The following is a 20445-nucleotide window of genomic DNA, read 5'->3' as shown; positions in this document are numbered from 1 at the left end:
TAAATATTTTTACTGAGGTGTGCCAATAAAGAGTATTCTAATACGATAACTATTAATTAATAAAACCTAGTATTCATTAAATGATTTTAAAAATTAATGCTGATTAAAGCACGAACTACGTATGAACCCATAAGTACATAATACTGGAATTCCAGATTACGTAAATCGCTCGAAAATTTATCTATAGGTATTTAAAACCGCAGGTTTCGTAGTACGAGTAATTTAGTTTTACTCATATCGTAGTCATTACTCATACCTTGTAATTTTGTGAATCGTCAATTAGGTCAGCACACAATGACGTATAGAAAAACTCTCTACTCTCGGTGTATTACCATTCACTGTCTGCGCTAGGAGGGTTCCCTATTCTTAGGCGCTTTTCGCTTCATACGGGATTTCCCATATTATCGGCTACGCTCGTAGCTCATAGCTCGCGCTGGCACTGAATGTGTTAACGCATTAGCTTGGAATCCACCGTAATGCGCTAACTGCCCTAACTGGGCATTAGAGCCGGCTCATTACACCGTGACGAGTTGACGACACTTCGTTACTTAGTTAGGTAAGTACTAACACTACTAACAAACATTTGACTGGCTAAAGATGGATCTTATTCCTTTGTAATAAGGTTTACAATGAGCCGATTAAATGTGGGGACGATGGGACCTATAACAAGGCTGAGGGTTGTACTTAGGCGAACTAGCACATGGAGGAATAAAACTAGTTAGTTACCTTCTTTCCTTCCAGTAGGGCTAAGATGGTCGGCTCTTTATCATTTGTCACCATGCCTGTCACGTTCTAACCAGTACGTCAGTGCGAAAGTGACGGGCATAGTGACAGGTGATCAAAATGGAACCATGCTGCAACCGCTGGTTCGGTTAACCTCAGATTTAGGCTGTAGTTTTTAGATTAAAAGTAGTTGTAAGATTCTAGTAGTAATTTTGTATATTAGGGAGTTATAGCTTTTTTTTACTAATTCATACGAATTAACTAGGTATAAATGAGTTTTACTTTTAAAATATGAAAGTTTATAATTTAGTATATTTATAATATAATATTTAATTTGATTAATTTAATAGCCGTTTACCCTTTTGAACGCCACGCCTATCATACGCGGCGCGTAATCGTGAACCTTGTCGGTACGCATGAAGCTTGATATTGGGCTGTAGCCGCGCACGTCATCTGACGTCTTTGGCGGTCAAAAGGTTAAAATATTTTTACACAATTTTCAATTGTCGCTGAACGTCGGATAGGTCTGTGCCTTCGATGCCTAACCCAACCTGTCAAAGAATGACACTATGACGGACGAATATTTGAAATGTCACCGTATTTAAGAATTATTTCGCTTAAAATTCAGTTTTTTCTTTGCAAGTGTGATGAAAAACATTGTGTGTAACTTCGGGGGTAAGAATATCGTTATTCGAGTCTTTAATTCACTCCAGCCTGCGGCTGTTGTCAATATATCAGGGGCGGCGGCTCTATACAACCCGATTCCCACCGGCTTGCCTAAAATTTATTGCTACATAAACCAAACTTATAAATCATCATTAAAATTAAAAATATTATATCCATAATGAAAACACTACGTATTACCATTACCTTGGAATTGTTAACACGATTTACTAATGCTTCACTATTGATTACATTTCAACTAATCATAGCGAGCGCGCGAAGAGAAGCTCAGCTTGACTATTTATTCATGCGCCACTACACAGATACGAAAACTCACGCACACGCTCATAAAATTAGCTATAGAGAGTGCGCACGAATGAGCTTCAAAGCAACTCGGTCTTGTATCGAGTTATTCATTTGAATAAAACTTTAAACGTAATACTATAAGGTTTATATTGGAAAAATGTAGGCAGATATTCATAAAGTCCGCGAGTACTGAGGGGCCTACCGCGAACAACGAAGTACGCAAATTGCGGGCAACTTTCTCTTTTACTCCAATGGCGTAATTAGGGTGACAGAGAAAGATGCTCGCTATTTGCGAACTTCATGGTACGCGGCAGACCCTCTGTACACGGCCGCGATAACTTCAGTTATATTACCATGCTGCTTCATTTGAATTTAAACCTTAAATACAAACGGGTAAGATTTATATTGGAGTGTAATGTTTCACAATTTTGAATCGGGTGCGTTTGCCGCGCGTATGCTTAATATTGCCATACAAAAACATTGAATTGAATAAATGGGTAAAATTTTATTAATACCAATTTTTGTAGAAACCTTTTAAAAAAAGATAAATTTTGATACAAAATCCAAGTATCTTATGTAGTCTCATCTCAAGTTTAATTATTTGATAACGAACGTTTCTTCAAAGAAAGTACTGTTTGTAGGTTTGTAGTAATAGGTTTTAGAATTTGTGTGTTTGTGAACACTTCCGTCCCGGTTGTTACCAAGGCTTGTTGTTATTATTAGAGTTTTAAATGTTTTTATGTCATTTTACTTACTTGTGTGCACAAATTTATATATAAAGTTACTAAACCAGTGATATTTTGTATGTTGTGTGTATAATAGTATGGTAAAGGTGGTTATACACTAACTGCAAAAGGTCGCGCCCAAGGATACACCTAGCGCACTTTTATCATGAAAAACTACATAATGATAAATTAGGTTTTTTTTTGTTCCGAGTTGCCTAGCTAGAATTTCCACGCGCCGCTACTGCAATATATTATATAGACTCTCGTACAATATTTCACTTACCCCCCTCGTAGCACAATGTACTGTTGTACATCGCCTATTCGGAAAAGGGATTTTTCTTCCCTGCTAGGAGGGATCATAGTGGTATTTTTCTGTTCTAGTACACTGTTTTACATAAACTTTTAAACATAATAATTTCCTCGTAACATGTGACGGGAAAAGCAGTGTGTCACATGGTAGCAATAATATGTACAGCTTGGGCATTAACACTTGAATACCTCACTACGCTCAGGATTTTATTATAGCCTTCGCTTCGTTCAGGATTCAATGTACGCCCTCATCGTAAATATGCCATTTTGCTCTCTTGTGATGCAATCTACTATTGTTGCACGCCTCAGTAAAAGAAACAGCTTCAGTAAAAATAATTGTTTAAATATAGAGGCAGCCAACAGGCGGTCTTATCGCTAAAAAACGATTTCTTCCAGGATAATTCGAAATTAAAAATAATCTACTCTACAAAATCCATTCACGACATCGAAACCAAACACGACTCGTAAAACTGTGAACTAGACAGTTGCGTTGCCTCAGAAGCAATCGTGACACACGTGTACACGCATTCACTGGTGATTCATACGTGTTGACATTCGATACACGCACTACGATTGTATACAAGCAATACAAGCTACATGATTACGCTAACCTTGTACTGGTGGATTTAAGGCTGTTACGATTATGTCCTTATTCGATTCGGTTACGTCATTTTCTGACCTCGATATCGTGTTTACAAATAGTAAGTTCGCACAACTTGCTAGTTTTGGTGGTAATGTTTTTGGAATTATGTGATTGTGGAAACCTTGTAATAATTATTTGTGTCCCAAGGGAGGAAAAGTAGGACATTGCGTGCCGCGTGTAAAATTGGCAAGTGGCAAACACGCGGGATGAAATGTCCTACGATTCCTCCCGTGGTGCGCATACCTACTATTTTTCTGCTCGACGGAGGCGGAAAGCGGCAACTTCGTTTAGCGCAGCGAGAGCAAAGTTGACGCTTTCCGCCCGGAGGGCAGAAAAGGTACTTTTTAATGATATAGAAGGCAAACGAGCAGACGAATTGTCTATGGTAAGGAATTACCGTCGCCCATGAACAGCCGCAATACCAGAGGGGTTATAAGTGCGTTGCCAGCCTTTGAGATGGGAGGACCACCTTTTCTCGAAAATTTGAAGATCATACCGGTCCAGATCTAGTTCCCGCGGGTGACAATTCATTCCAAAATTTAGCTGTGCGAAGCGAACCAGGAAGTTTCTGGAGAAACGCATAATTGAGGACTGTCCAAGTGTCCACCATACTAGTGGTCACTTTAAAGGAATCTGTTGCGCATGATTACGGTGAACAGTTGAATGCATTTTAGTTGCTGTGACTCTTGGCGGGACAGTAGGTATTGTAGGTTACTCGAAACAATGTTAGCATATCGGCAAAAGACCTGTACTTGTATGTCATATGACACCTTGAATGCCTCACGACATTAAGTCCGCTTTTTGTACTGTAAGGTTTTCTTTTGTGCAATAAAGATAAATGTCATTCAGTAATATATATTCCTTTTGAAGCTATTTAGCATCAGCTAGTATAACTTCACATATGCCTATGATCGTCGAATAATACTTCCGACAATTATAACACATTATTCCGAAGATAATGTCAAGGGTGACACGTTTTTGAACTTACAAAAGTACAAAGTTATCATTTTTAATTGCACAACCTCTATACCTGTTCCGGAGCAATGAATGTATCCGCGCCTGACTAGTGGTTATGGTGTTTGCCTTGAATGCAGAAGACACTGTTTAGATCCCAGGCATCCTTGCCCTGGGCACTGGAGGCCTTGGTCACAATCACAAATGGCAAACGGCAGTTTACAAGGTAAACTGTATAGTAATTTGCTACTTTATACCACCCATGGCCCTATAGTACCTGCCTTAGTCTCTGACCACGCTAACTTTGCACAAGCTTGGCATTGGCAGTAAAGCCGGGTCCAGACGGGTGTAACGTGTAATATACAATGTAACAGGAATTCTGCGTGTGGACGGCACTATAAGCATTACATGTAAAGTGCCTGATCCATCGGCTGTCGGTTTAAAGGCGCTCGCAGTGCCATCCACACGTTGACGCTATATTACACGTAATCTTCCATTACACGTTACACCCGTCTGGATCCAGCTTAAGATTGCATACATACATGAAAACTTAGCCTGGGCCGAATGAATAAATTAAAACAAAAAAAAACACATTGCGATTATAAGATAAATTGTGTTCCGCTAATGAATACCAGCCTAAGGCATATGTTCGTTGGAGTTAAAATTACAAATTAACTATTTAGTTTTATTCGTCAGATCAGGTTCTGGGTGGCTGAGGCCTGTCCGCCCGCTAGCAATCAATTTGAAGCGAATCAACAGGTTTTGTACTTGCATACAAGAATAAAGTTGATGGATCTGTCTGAACAGCACACTTCAATCAAGGAAAGTGTATTCAGGGTTAGTTTTAATACTTTAAAAGACAGAGGGTGACATCGACATATGTCATCAAAAGAAAGATCAAAGCCTAAGGGAACATGATTTGAAAATATCCTTTCCACTGGAACTTATGCTTAAGGAGATATTTAGTAAAGGGTAAGGACTGTAAAGGGGCCCACCAGGGGATTACCAGTTCACCGGACGATATCGGCCTGTCGCAATTGTCAGCTTTTGCGAATAACTGACAGGCCGATATCGTCCGGCAAACTGGTAATCAGTAGGCCTCTTAAGGAGCATACGAAAAGTCAGTCAATATTGCCACATCAAATCTGTTTAGTTAAAGCTTTGAAATCATAGCAATTTCACAATTCGTTCCGACCTGAGCTCGCGTAGGTAATATGGCGTTTGTGCGTGACGAGAAAATATTGCTTCTGCTTTTTGCGTTATTTGACGACCGGTCTGGCCTAGTGGATAGTGGCCCTGCCTATGAAGCCGATGGTCCCGGGTTCGAATCCCGGTAAGGGCATTTATTCGTGTGATGAACAGAGATATTTGTTCCCGAGTCATGGGTGTTTCCTATGTATATAAGTGTGTATTTATTTATATAAATATGTTTATCGGTGCCTAGTACCCATAGTACAAGCTTTGCTTAGTTTGGAGCTATGTCGAACTGTGTAAGATTGTCCCCAAATATTAAAAAAATAAAAATAGAACAGTGCTAGCTTTGGTACAATCAGGGTCCTAAGTATGACACACTATTCCGAATATATTAATACTTTACTATTGCAAATATTTCTGTTATAAAACCTATATAAATTCTTTCAGGCATTTTTGAGTCTTACGTCGTAGACAGACAAAACAATGGTGTTCAAACATCCATAGCGAATATAGATAGTAGTTAATATACCTACTACCTTTAACCCCTTAATAGTACAGTCAAGCGTTAAAATATGGGCGTATACACTCATTACTCAAAAATATGTGTCACAATTCTTAATTTATAGAACATATTTTTTTGTAAGATTACACATAATACACATTACACTTAACTTGACTACTCTTGTACTAAATTTCAAACTCAGGTTATAAATTGTTTATGAGTTATATTTCATCATTATCTGTTTAGTCGTTTTTGCGTGGTGGTTTTTATGTTTGGTCCACAAACATCCAAATATCAAACATTCTTTTACATTTCAATTAGATATTCGTAGAAAATCAAAATACGTTTATACCTACCCAAGACAATAACCCATATATTTGTTTTAATCGTTTAATGATAGTAAATTGCCCATACGTTCCGCTACGTCTATCATAGAGCACGTATCTACGTGACAATAATATATCGTTTCTGCTTTTTGCTCGTCATGCACGTTCGAACGTTAATACGAATATGTGCAATAAACTTTACTTAAACAGTTACTTGATGCATAATACACAACGTGTAGTATATTTCCGCAACAAGTGAAATAGTTTTGTACAAAAAAAAACAGTTAAAATTAAAGCCGTCAATACAGTTCTGCTCTCTTTTGTTTTTAATACTGGAGAGGGTCGCAACACAAACTACCAGTCCAAAGAGGGAAATATATCACGTGAACGTGCATTAAGGGAGAAAGCGTTTTTACACTTCTAAATATTTTCCTTTCTCCATGATTTATTAGTGTGTTATTGACACAATGAAAAATAGGTTTATAGGTTTTTCTTTTTTCAAAAAGCGAAACCAATAAACCTAGAATATATTATGCTGAAGAGATCTACATCGAAATCATAGTGATTTGTTAAGATTTACTTAGTGGAAAATGTTTTCTCCCGAAATGAAATTTCATAGAAAAAGTAGGTACCGATATTTCGCTAGGATCGCAAAGTAAGCAATTATGATTACGGATATGGAGAAATATGTATTATTCTCATAAAATATGATGATAGATAGAAAATAACAGGACAAGTCAAATAAATAGAAAAGAAAAACAGTGCGATAAACAAAAAGAAGTAAACAACTTTGTCGGAATTATTACAGTAGACATTTTTCAGGTCGCTGATTGGATGTCTTTGTTGCTGAGACAGACGCTAGTGGAAGACGAAGTTAGCTCTTTACGATAAGTACCTATATTTATTGCCAGTCACATTTACACACATACGCTTCAAGTATTATACGAACTAGGGATCGGCAAACTTTTGAGAAGAGGAGCCAACCGCAGCGCAGTAGAAATCCCCTGTTTTAGGAAGCTGAAAAAGCCGTTAATGTTGTTTTCAGGGTGTTTCAAGGTTACCACGCCAAATGCTGATGGGTCAGATAGCAAATGCAAAAAGACCTGTGGAGCCTCCGATGTTAAGTTTTAGGGACTCCTGCAAGCGCGACAAGGAATGCTTTGGCATCGGTAACGGCGCCTGGGAAGAACGTGCTGCATTGAGACCCGAGTGGCGTAGAGACCTAAACGTGGGAGTGAAGGAGCACGACGAAGTGTGGCTGGAAAACTTGAGACAAAAAAGGCACACGCGTCACCGGGCTGGTAGCCTGGTCTCATATCCACAGGCACCACATACACATATAGGTGCCGTGCAGCGATAAGCGGAAATGCATTAACCGTCTCACCCGCTCTTGACACAGCGTTGCAACAATCACCCATCAGGGATGCAGTGGCCATTGATGATGATGATGATGATGAGTGTACATTTTTGGGTGACTTGATGTGCCGCAATTGGACCTCAAAAAAGCCGCATGCGACTCGCGTTTCTCGGTTTGCCAACCCCTGAACTATACAAACGGCACTTTCAAACAGCATATACCTATCAAAAGTGTGATAAATTTCCCTGTATGTATTAGTATGAAGTTGTTTAGTTTTCAAGTATGATATGCCGCGAAGGTAGTTTGGTAAGACTACTAGAGTAACAATTTCAGCTAAATATGTAACCCATTCTCCACATGCATTAATGAATTATTTCAACGACAATGCTTGCTTAAACGTAGCAGTTTTGCAGGCTGTTTCCCATAGGTAATTAATTATACAAAATGATGTTAAGTTTTTAAATAATGTATGTATTACAGTCTAGAAGGGAGGTATCCATGGGCCTTAGTAGTATGAGAATAAGTTGTATTATATTTGATTAAATACTGAAGTATGATAAAACGCATATTCTGCTGTAAGATGATCACAGAATACCGGCCCGCCAGCAATATGCGATAGCATTTACCAATTTAATTAAACTGCAAAACGCGTAAGAATCTAATTTTCTCAACTACTAGGATCCCACTTCATTGCTGGCCTTCAGAGCGTTTAAAAAACCATACGCCGTTTTCTTGTGCTTACGATGGAGCGGGTTAAGGAATATTGTAGGTAACTAAAGGTTGAGTAGGTAACGCCTTTTTGTATTAACAAACTTCCCTACAAGAAGCTTGATAAATGATAACGTAGTTCTGTTTTATTTATATTTTACTTTTGACGAACTATACCTGTACCTTTTTAGGGTTCCGTAGTCAACTAGGAACCCTTATAGTTTCGCCATGTCCGTCTGTCTGTCTGTCTGTCCGAGGCTTTGCTCCGTGGTCGTTAGTGCTAGAAAGCTGAAATTTGGCATGGATATATAAATCAATAAAGCCGACAAAGTCGTACAATAAAATCTAAAAATTTAATTTTTTTTAGGGTACCTCCCCTACACGTAAAGTGGGGGTGAAATTTTTTTATCGCTTCAACCCTAGAGTGTGGGGTATCGTTGGAAAGGTCTTTAAAAACTAATAGGGGTTATCATGAAACATTTTTTTTTTAAAGTGAATATATTCGGAGATAATCGGTACGAAAGAAAAAAAAGATGTGTCCCCCCCCCCACCCCTCTAACTTTTGAACCATAGGCCCAAAAAATATGAAAAAAATCGTGGAAGTAGAGCTTAAGAAAGACATTAAATGAAAACTATAGCGGACATAATCAGTTTAACTGTTTTTGAGTTATCGCAAAAAGTTTTCCCTTCATAGTAAAAAGACTAATTAGGTACTGATTATGCAAATTTGCCTATTTGTTTAACTCGGGGGAAAGGTACCGTTTCATCCCTTGGTTAACAATTTACTATACTTTAAGCTCCAGTTTAGCTTATTGTGACGGAAGAGTAACTACGGAACCCTACACTGAGCGTGGCCCGACATGCTCTTGGCCGGTTTTTTACATTAGATAAGTAGGTATATGTATGAACATATTACGAATGAAACGTTCGCTTATCTATATCAGTGCGTTTTGTTTTTATTGGTAAAATGTTTAACTAATAAGGATGCAAATGCATAAACACAAACGTGCTTAAACTTACCTATATTGTTAGTTGGTTTGTCTAAGTTGTGAGGTTGTCAGGATAAAAATGATTATTTTCTGTTCTCTGTGCGGAAAGCGTCAACTTTCGGCACACTGCGCTAAACGAAGATGCCGCTTTCTGGCTCCGTCGAACAGAAAAATGTATACACACCTCGGCCAGTAAATAAGAGACTCAGATCACATAGAATTGTCGACCGAGGCGAACCGAGGATATTTTTTACTTTACTGTATAATATACTACCTTTTATGTACCTTCAAAGATATAGATAGACTTAGTAAAAGGGGGAATCAGTTTAGAATAGGGCATGCAAGTATTTTTTTAGTGTACGCAGCAATTTTTTAATAACTCCACACATAATGCGTTTTGGTATTGCGACGGCGATGCACCGCCATAGGTGTTGAGGAATGCAGCCGAGTGCGCTGCGCGCTCGCTCGAATGATTAATAGAAAACCTGTAGCGCGTGGCGGAATATTAGGATTACGGTCTTCCCATATACGACACTAAGCGAAGCTTAATATGATACCAATATACATTGTTATGGAAAAAAAATCATTACCATCGGAATAATATTTGCGCAAATACAAGAGCAAACGGTTTTATTATCTACCAATAAATTATGAGTATATTGTGCACAAATGATTAGTAGACAATACGAGTAGAGACAACAAAGGCTACCCGGCAAAAAATCGCATGTGAGTTCGCGCGTCGTCGTCATGAACGTTGTATGTCGTTTGTGAATCATCCGAATTAAAATGTAGTAATTGCAATTAAAATATCAGAATACTCAATAACTTAGAACCTTCTACACTAGTAGAGGAAAAAGCAACAATATCAAACAAGTTGTGATTTTACTTACGCATAGTCATACTTTTTGCGTGTCTGTTTTGTGTCTAAGACCCATTTACTTACCTACATTATTTGATTTGAATTATAACCAGGAATATAACCGTAAGATGTTTCTTTCGTAACAACATTCCAATCGTAGGTGTTATACCCGTAACAGCAACACACGACCATCATTGGACCTTAAGTCTTCGCAATAAGGTATACAAACTGTCAACAATGTGAATGGTACGTAGGAGTTAGCTGTTAACGCGCCAACGCCAATTTGATGAGATGCGCAAATACCTCATTATCACCAATAAGAGTTCAACTCTGGGGTCTCTGACCTAATTACTCGTTTTCCACTGCTATGGAAATGAGGATAAGCGTGCGCTTCTTTAGAAAATATAAAATAAACTTTTTTAAATGATATAATAGGCAAACGAGCAGACGAATCACCTGATGGTAAGCGTTTACCGTCGCCCACAGACACCCGCAACACCAGAGGGGTTATAAGTGTGTGGCCGGCCTTTAGGACATGGCAGTAATACGCTTTTTTCTTCATATTGGTCCGGAAAACACACCACACTAACACGGGAATACCACAGGCGACAGTTCATTCCGCAATTCAGCTGTGCAAGGCAGAAAGTTTCTGGAGAAACGTACAGTTGAGGACTGCCAGTGCCAAGTTACCAACCATCTAAGTTATGAAGATGGAAATGTTGTTGCGTAGAGCAATGGCAGAAAGAAGCGCCAGAACTTGTTGAACAAGAGGCAATAACAATGCTATGTATATCAGCATAAACATGATAAATATGATTATATTGATCGACGAGCATTGAATTGAGTGTGAACATTCTGCGCGAATCTTTAAGCAAGCTCTGCTCTATTTAAGCAAGTTTATGCCTACAAGGAGGTAGCGAGCTAGCGAGGTTTCCTCTGCTGTGTCCGCTTGGACATGGAGGCTAATAATAGCATAGCTAGGTATTATCCAGCTATAGACAAAAATATAAGCGGTGACGAAACGTCTGAACGCCCTCTTCCGCCGCTAGCGGATAAAGGTTATTTCAATTTTGCTACACGTTATACTCAAACCTACTTACAAAAAAACTATTCACGAACTACTACGAAACCCTGACAAGTTAGGTGGCGCATATACTATACAGTTGTATACAACCATAAAATAGGTACCTAATAGTACTAAAGAATAACAAGGGGATAGCCTTGGATGTGGTGGCTTGATGTTGTGAGGGAATACCAAAGACGGTGTCTCACAAAAGACGATGCCGAACACCGGGCGAAGTGGAGGAGAAAAAATCGAAACGGAAGTGGACCCTGGGCTCCGAAGGGACATCCCACGAGAATATCGCTTACGACAAAATGCCACTCTTTAAATAGGTACTACCGAAAATGTTCAGAAAGCAATATTTGTTCTGGTAATATTGAATGCCTTGGCTAATCAATAGGCAGTATATTCTCGAGATTTACAGTTTTGATTGAGGTAGCTGTCATAAAGGCAAAATAATTTCATAGGTGCTAAAGGTAAAATGCCATAAAGTGAGACACGCCTGATACTGCAGTGAACTTTAATGTTTACATATTACCACCGGCCTTCACAGCTGTTTATTTACATCAATTGATAAGCTATGTCGCAACGCAACCATCCATCACCATGATCAGTCAAGGCCCCTATTTGACCCGCATCACGGGTCCGATGACTCACGAGTCATGTTTAGTGCAATTTGGCTGTTAAAGAGGTCCTTGGCATGTTTCCTTTGTCAGGAGCCAATTAGCGGTGACTAGAAGCCAGGAATAGAATTAATCGCGAGCACAACACGCGACGGTGAAAAATTACGCAATTTCAAATAGTCTATGATAAAAGGCGATTAAGTTTTTTTTGTTACTGTTAATTTTGCGAAACTGATTTGTTATTTTATTACAGACTTACAAAGTTGGTAATAAAACCAGATCATTGTGGAGTGAAAACCACGAGATGATGAGATTTCAGTATTAGAAAATAAAAACATGATAGTATAATTTTTTTATATTAGTGTCGCTTGTACTTTGGAAACATCTATTATATAAATAATAAGTAGACACTTCTTTAAAAAAACAAGTATGTCTAAGCTATTTGAATATCGTATTTTTAAGTTAGGAAGGAACCTTCCTGAGCAGTATCTTAACTTTCACGCAAGTTCTATAATTGTAAATATAAGTTTCAAGAGTCAATACTGTCTCTCTGTCTGGGACTCTGGGTGCACTGTCTGCGCTTTCGTGTTTCGGTTCGCCTGTAGGATTTCAATAAATTGCAATTTGTTTTCCCGAGGGTATACAGTATGGGGTTCTCCAAAAAAGGAGTGATGTACAGGTTTTTAAAGGGTCAGCAACGCGCATGTAACACCTCTGGAGTTGCAGACGTCCATAGGCTACGATGACTGCTTACCATCGGGCGGGCCGTATGCTTGTTTGCCACCGACGTGGTGTGTATGTATGTATGTATATATAACAAACGTAGTTCACGCGAATCGCGAATGAATTCGCGCATTTCGTAAATATGATAAATCGCAATCCTACACGCGAATCGAAAGACTACTGGATATCCACTTTCGTGACCCGTCAGACATTAAATCGATTACGTCGGGGTTAAAGCACGCTATTAATTTATTTTTTATTTATTTGTATTTCATACGCTAGAGGATTTAACGCAATTAGAACAACGTATAATGATAATAATGTATTCATGCTTTCGTGAAATGAAAAAACAATTTATGGGCACTATTTACTGGAATTCAGTGCACGGTAGTATAAAAAAAATAGTAATTTACTTGCTTGAATAAGGAATTTATAGGAGGTAGATATTCTTGTACAGTACGGAAATTATTGAACAATGTATCAACTCCCGGAAAAAAATACAAAAATAACACAATAGGAAAACTTTACTACACAGAATTGAGAAAACCTATTTAAAAATAAATTTAATTATTATATTTAAATTATTCATGGCTCAATAGACACATCGCAACCGGCATTACAATTACAACATTTTATTTTATAAGATAACATTTTATAAGGTAGTGCGCAGAAAAAGGAATCGACAGATGCTTAGTAATAAAGAGTAAGGATCCCTAAAATGTTACAAAAAATACGGCGAGACGAGAAGAGAAAGGTGGACTTACTTAAATAAATCGTTATGTTATCGTTATGATCATAGTTATTAAATTATAGATTAAACAAGGCTTGTATCTTCGCATTTATTATGCAATTCATAGTGAGTTATTTAATCAGTAACCACCTGTCCATTGTGTCTATTGTGCCTAGTTGAGTAGAGGTCCTACTAGGTTTCAAACCTAGGACTACCAGCTTTGTAAACAGGGATTTGTAGTTTCTATTGAAAGATTATCGCAGTTTATATGATTCCCGATTTACTTACATATTATATTATTGACATTGAATAATGTATTCATTCCGATAAGCATACACAGCCAAAACATGTTATTGATAACCCAACAACACAAATACACAGGCCCAAACAAGGCCTGAGTGACATGTCTTTCTTTTAGTACCTTCAAGAACTAAGGGTTGTATAAACAGGGTAGAGCAAGTGGAGCGGCCGCTCTAGGCGCTAAATGGTAAGGGAGGCGCCAAAATGGTAAATGCGAAAAAAAAGTTTTAAAAAGTGCGAGTGTGGCGCCAGCGCGAAAATATGTGAGGAATGGTGGGGCTGGGGTGATTCCAGTTCTCGAGAATCTACGAGTATATAGACTACGATGTGAGCAGATCCTGCAGAGGGTACGAGTTCGCATAGGACTTTTTTTACCACAATGCCAATGAACTGTACAAAAGTTTATACAGTATGAACTTTTGTACAGTTCATACAACAATTCTGTTCATGTATCAACGTCAACTAGACATTGGATCTCGTAACCCCTGTTATTGGCGCTGAGAGATAAGTGTAAAAATAACTCATCAATGGGCCTCTGTACCCGTATGGCCACATTACACGTCCTGCCACCCTTAACAGGTACAAAAGGGCGTAAGATGTTGTACTTGTTATGGGAAAGTGGACTTAGTGCAATTGCCGCGACGCTTCGGGATATAACCACTTAACTTAGATACTATAAGGACCATTTTACCTAGCTATAGTAATGGAGGCATTGCGACCTTTCTGCGGTTATTTTGATATAATAAGGTTGAAAATTTCATGTTTTAAGGCTGTTACGATCTTTTACAGTACATATGGTGCTACTTTACCGCACTAGTACGAAAATTAGCATATTACTTTACTGTGTCGAACATTTAAAGGGCCATATGTACTGTAAAACGTTATACGGTACATGTGCGAATAGGTAATTCGCAACTCGTGTCGATTTAAAACACTCCCTTCGGTCGTGTTTTAATTTATCGCCACTTGTTTCGAATTTCCTATTTTTCGCACTTGTATCGTAATGTACTATTCACTGAGCTTTGCGTTGAGTAGGTATTGCAGAATTGTAAGAAAAAAGTTCTTGAATACAGTGAATGAATAAACAAACTGGTCTAGAAATAAACAGATGCTTGTAAAAACTAGTGGTAGTTGTTTATTTAGATTTACTGACAACTTTAATCCTGCACACCACCTGGTGGAATACCAAGCATTCTTTAGTGATGCAGTTCATAGATATTTTTGTACCTACTTGGCTATTTTAAGCAGGTTAAGCTAGGTTGTTGAAGTTTTTTTTTCTTCAGCCAATTAGAGTACACTGCTGGGCAAAGGCGGCAAAGGCCTTTCCCCTTGTTTTCCATATCTCCAGATGAGTTGCAGGCGTCCATAGGCTACGGAGACTGCTCACCCTTAGGCGGGCCGTACGCTTGTTTGCCATCGACATAGTATAAAAAAATGAAGGATGAAGATTACTCTAAGTATTGTTTAAATAAATAACCTTGAACTTTATCCTTATGTACAATGTACATTATACATAACCAATCACCAAAGTCAGGAAGTGATTATAATAACTTTTATTTCAAAGTAGCTACACAGTAGTTTTACTTAACCTCCAAACATGCATATTCGAATTTTAATAAGAGCATGTGAATTAGATTCGGATTAAGTAGATATGGATCTGATCTGAAGAAATGTTGCTTTTGTGACCCTGGCAGATCAGATCCATAACTAACCCAAATGTAATTCATGTCCTCTTATTAAAATTAGAATATTCCTGTAAGTCCCGATGTCCTTTTAAAAGGACATAAGCAAATCGATTTTTTGACAAATTCAATTTAAATTTGAATCAATTTAGAATTTTCATAATGGAATAATTAAAAACTGCAAAAATGGCTATGAAACTTCAGAGGTTATTCAGTTCATGGTTCATCATGGCATTCTTTCACACAACACAATGGTAAAACAATGGAGCAAACAGAGGAAACAATTGGTTTATTCATGTTATGGGGACCTTGAGGTTAATTTACCTTTACCCTTAAGGTAAGTTAGCAGTTGGCAATGGGAGTCAAATTAGGTATTAATCGAAATGGGATGAAGCTTGAGAGTTTTAAGTGAAGAAGCATAGGATTCGTTATTTGGTACTTGATTAGATAATGAGCCATTTAAACGTATTATCCATGTTCCACAATAAGTTAAATAAGATGGTAATATTCAAATAGTCACAAAAAGGTGTGCCTGAAACCTAAATGGTCACGCACTGTGCGGTTTAAGAGGAACTTTCTGTACAGATTTTTAAAGGGTCGGCAACGCGCATGTAACACCTCTGGAGTTGCAGGCGTCCATAGGCTACGGTGACTGCTTACCATCAGGCGGGCCGTATGCCTGCTTGCCACCGTTTGGTATTAAAAAAAAAATACCCTCATCAGGAATCAAACCTAGAACCATCACCTTCATATAGCAGGGTTTCTAGAGACATTTATATATACAAGGTGGCCAAAAAATATGTGTATTCCCGTTGCAAGGGAGGTTGAGCCACTTTTACTATGGGACCTATGGGAAATCGCGAAAAAAAATCTTTGCTGTCTCATATATTCTAGCTGGTCCATTTTCTATGGGAGGGCAAATTGTTTTTTCGTGATTTCAGGGTTGGTCCCATAGCAAAAGTTGCTCAATATAATCCCAAAACCTCCCTGGCAATGGTAATGCAAATGCACATATTTTTTGGCCACCTTGTATAAATTGGTAAACTTGAAAAAACGAGTGCTGAAGTGATTAATTCAAATTAATGATAACTATATGCTTAAAAATAAATTGTTAATGGTAATAACAGGATTTTCATTTTATTACTTCCACAAATAAATTCAGTCTTAAAAGTAATTTTCTGACTACAATGGTACAAAGCAATAAAAACTTGGAAGTGCATTTTGTCTCAAGGGCAATGTTAAAGTTCTACAATAAATAAGTAGTGGCACAAATGTGCCAGTGCAGCAAACACAATAGATAAAAACAGGAAATGAAACATTTGGTGTCTTATCACATGCAACTGACTGAACACCGTACAGCATGTTGAACTTTGGTTTTCATGTAATAAGGTTTATTTTGTGTAGACAATGGATAGAGTAATTACGAAACAGAGTGACAAGCGAGTAGATAAATGTTAGATATTTTGAAACGGGAAACAGTGGGATGTTGCATTTTATCTATTTGTATATGTTTATTACAATCTGTGCTACACAGGATGGTCACAGAAAAATTGAGCACAACCACTTCAAGTTATGTATAGATATTTGTCACCACCTTGTTCATTCATGTTATTGCTTTTATGAATATCTAAATCATAAAATAAGTTTACATTACACAATTTTGTTTTGTTCCATAACAGTTTGGTGTAAAACATTATATTTGATTGTTATGATAAAAAAACGTTTTTATTGAAATATCAATAATTTTACATTTTCTATTACACCATATACAACAAGCAAAACTATAACATGTCAAACCTTTATTTGTTAAATATTTACTTGTTAAGGTATTCTGATAAATCCAATTAAAAAAAGGTTTAAATGCTGTAAAAACACCATAAAAATATTTTTAACAAGCAAGTTAAAAATATTTTAAATTTTGTTATTATAGCAAGCATTCATGGTTGTTTTATTATCAATGTATCCTAAACTTATGTCCTTAAGTGTTATTGTATTTAGACTGATATTGTTTAGTACAAGAGACACTAATAAGACCCACAGCTGTTTTATGTTTATCTACTACAAAATATACCTTGTATTACTAATAATTTGTGAGCAACTTTATCATGATACATGTAATAAAATATCTACCGTTTTTACGATCGTAAACGTTCAATGATTAAGCGAATGAGTTTAGCTTGAATAACTACGGCAGAAACTAGTCGCCTGCAAACGTAAACAGGTTTAACTGATATCTTCAATTAACGCTACAACGAGAATGCATTATAATTAACCGATATGCAATCGAATCAAGTTTATCGACAAAGCCCCGCGCAACGCGCACGTAACAAAGTAATCCTTAACAGTAAACAATACTGTTTGTAAACAAGCTACCGGCGAATTATCGCCATTTTTCTGTTTAAAACTTACCAGAACTTTAACGAAACGGTTCTCCAGCTCATCTCTGTCTGGCATCGGCGGTTTGGTGCGGTTCCTAGTCGACGCCTGCCGCACATGGTGACTCTTGGCTGGCCCTACTGCCGGCCCGTCCAACATTGTTTGCTCTCGCGATGTAATCAAACCCATTTTACACTGCACACTTGCAAAACACTAAACACATATTCCATGCATCAGGTCATTCTTATCACAGACAACAGCACTAAAACACTGATTAATAAATCAACAGGTCACATCACGCCGAGCGGCGACCGAGCCGACGTTGTTTTACAAACTGCAACAAAAGCGAAGCACAGTTCCTTGTACCGTGGAACGAGGCGAGCACGACACGGCGACTGTAGTCAATGCCATGAACTTAGCGGCAAAACTTTGACAATGGGTTGACAAATCATGTGAAAGGTGCGCTCAGATATCTCTTATCTGTACTTCTTGCAAAATATTAGTTATACGTAGACTTCACAGCATTTTTTGATTAATTAACAAAATCGATATTTTCACATTGATATAGAAATGTCTGTTATAGTTTTTGTTCATATGAAACATTTTTTTTCATTATACATTGTGCTGTGCTGAAAATCTATTCTAATAGTATTAGGTTTTTGAACGATACTCTTTTTGTATTGTCTGTTTACAAAAATATTAATATAGATTGGATTTTATCGAATCGTAATCGATAAAAATAAAGCAGTAGAAGGAATACAATAAAACTTATATTATAGTTTGGCCATAGCCAGGGTCTGTCTTTAATTCAAACATAGATCATACTGTCGTTGTCTTTCGCTAGTACTGGGCTATAACCGCGAAAATCGAAGTTCGCCAATTGCAGGCATTTATCTGTGTCACTCTAATTTCGTCTTAGTGAGAGTAAAAGAGAAAGATCCCGCAACTTGCGAATTTCGGTTTTCGCGGTAGGCCCCCTGGCACCCAAAAAACGTATAGTTTTTTTCTTCCTATTTACTGACAAATCGTGTTAGCCAGATGCATTAAGTTTTTTTTTTTTCATAATATAGTACCAACCACTAAATTTACCTACTATTTAATAATAATAATAATTTAGCCTATATACGTCCCACTTCTGGGCACAGGCCTCCTCTCATGCGCGAGAGGGCTCGGGCTATAGTCCCCACGCTAGCCCAATGCGGATTGGGGACTTCACATACACCTTTGAATTTCTTCGCAGATGCATGCAGGTTTCCTCACGATGTTTTCCTTCACCGAAAAGCAAGTGGTAAATATCAAATGATATTTCGTACATAAGTTCCGAAAAACTCATTGGTACGAGCCAGGATTTGAACCCACGACCTCCGGATTGAAAGTCGGACGTCATATCCACTCGGCCACCACCGCTTACCTACCTACCTACCTACCTACTATTACCTACTATTTATTTGGTAAAAATAGAATCCTAGTTGTATTCTTGGTAAAACTAAAAATAAAATAATGCCCGATGCGAATTGGAAATTTTTAGCAGTAATAGTATATATATATAATTATACCATGTCCGTGGCAAACATGCATACGGCCCGCTCTATGGTAAGCAGTCACCGTAACCTATAGACGCCTGTAACTCGAGGTGTTACATGCGCCTTTAAAAATCGGCACGCTCCTTTTTTGAATAACCGGAGCTCATTCCACAGCCGGAGCGCCCACGGGAGAAAATTCCTTTTAAGCCACACAGTGTGCGACCATTTATTAGGTTCTAGGGTGTGAGGATGATCACCCTGCTGACGGTGAGCGGGAAAAAACACAGACCTACTAAACGTTCATGTAGTTCTGTGGGAGAAAGTGTTCGTTGGCATCATGTCAAACAATTCTTCAGAGCACAGCCCATTGTACAAGCGGTAGAACTCGCAAAAAAAGGCAAAGTCTCTTCTTAGACTTAAAGGTTCAATACCGCTTGTAAGTTTGGGATTGTTAACGATTCGGACGGCGCACCTCTGGATTGAGTCGTAGGGCCCAAGCTAGCATCCAGGTGCTCCTGCCCAAAGGTGACAGCAGTACTCGATATGGGGTCTGACTTGCGATTTATATAGCAGCAGTCTTTGCCTCAGAGGAGGGCCTGAAGTAAAGTATCGCCTCACTTTATTGAGCACTCCAAGTTTTTTGGATACCAGTGCAGCCTTCCCTTCCAGGTGGCTACGGAATTGGACGTTACTGGAGATGTCGACACCGATGATCGCAATACTCCCTGATATGGTAAGGGATATGCACAGAACTATATGGGCTATGCCTTGGAACTGTGGGATGTCTGCCAGTATATGGGGTTTTCTTAGCGGTAAACGCGCAAACTTGTGTCGTGGTAGGGTTGAATCGGACTAAATTGTCGGTGAAATTGTGCCAACCCTACACCGAAATTCCGGCTAGAGTGCTCTTAATGTCCGACACAAGCTTTTTATTTATTTAAGCAATAACGGTACAGCGATCATAACAGGGGGCCTACCGCGAAAACCGAAATTTGCAAATTGCGGGGATCTTTCTCTTTTACGCTCACTAAGACGTAATTAGAGTGATAGTGAAAAATGCCCGCTATTGATGAACTTCGATTTTCGCGGTTATAACCCAGATGCCCATTGCGATAGTGTAGTAGTAATTGAAATATAAAAAACCAGCTTGTCAGTGATCGTTGTCGC

At 38.2% G+C, this 20445-nt stretch overlaps 1 protein-coding gene across 2 annotated transcripts in view; it reads right to left on the bottom strand.

Annotated features, from left to right (window-relative positions):
• The window catches only part of LOC133524480 (formin-like protein), a 110817-nt gene extending 92668 nt beyond the window's left edge, over window positions 1–18149 (bottom strand). Inside the window, exon 1 of one of the 2 annotated variants that reach the window (XM_061860521.1) lies at window positions 17789–18149. In XM_061860521.1, coding sequence (XP_061716505.1) covers window positions 17789–17944 — 156 coding nt within the window. In that variant the 5' untranslated portion in view covers window positions 17945–18149. The remainder of the gene's footprint in view (window positions 1–17788) is intronic. The other variant, XM_061860520.1, reaches the window with a different exon arrangement.
• Between the last annotated feature and the right edge of the window lie 2296 nt (window positions 18150–20445).

Source organism: Cydia pomonella, chromosome 13, assembly GCF_033807575.1.
Source record: "Cydia pomonella isolate Wapato2018A chromosome 13, ilCydPomo1, whole genome shotgun sequence".
In the NCBI taxonomy this organism is placed as follows: Eukaryota; Metazoa; Arthropoda; class Insecta; order Lepidoptera; family Tortricidae; genus Cydia; species Cydia pomonella.
This window is presented reverse-complemented; position numbering and strand designations above follow the sequence as displayed.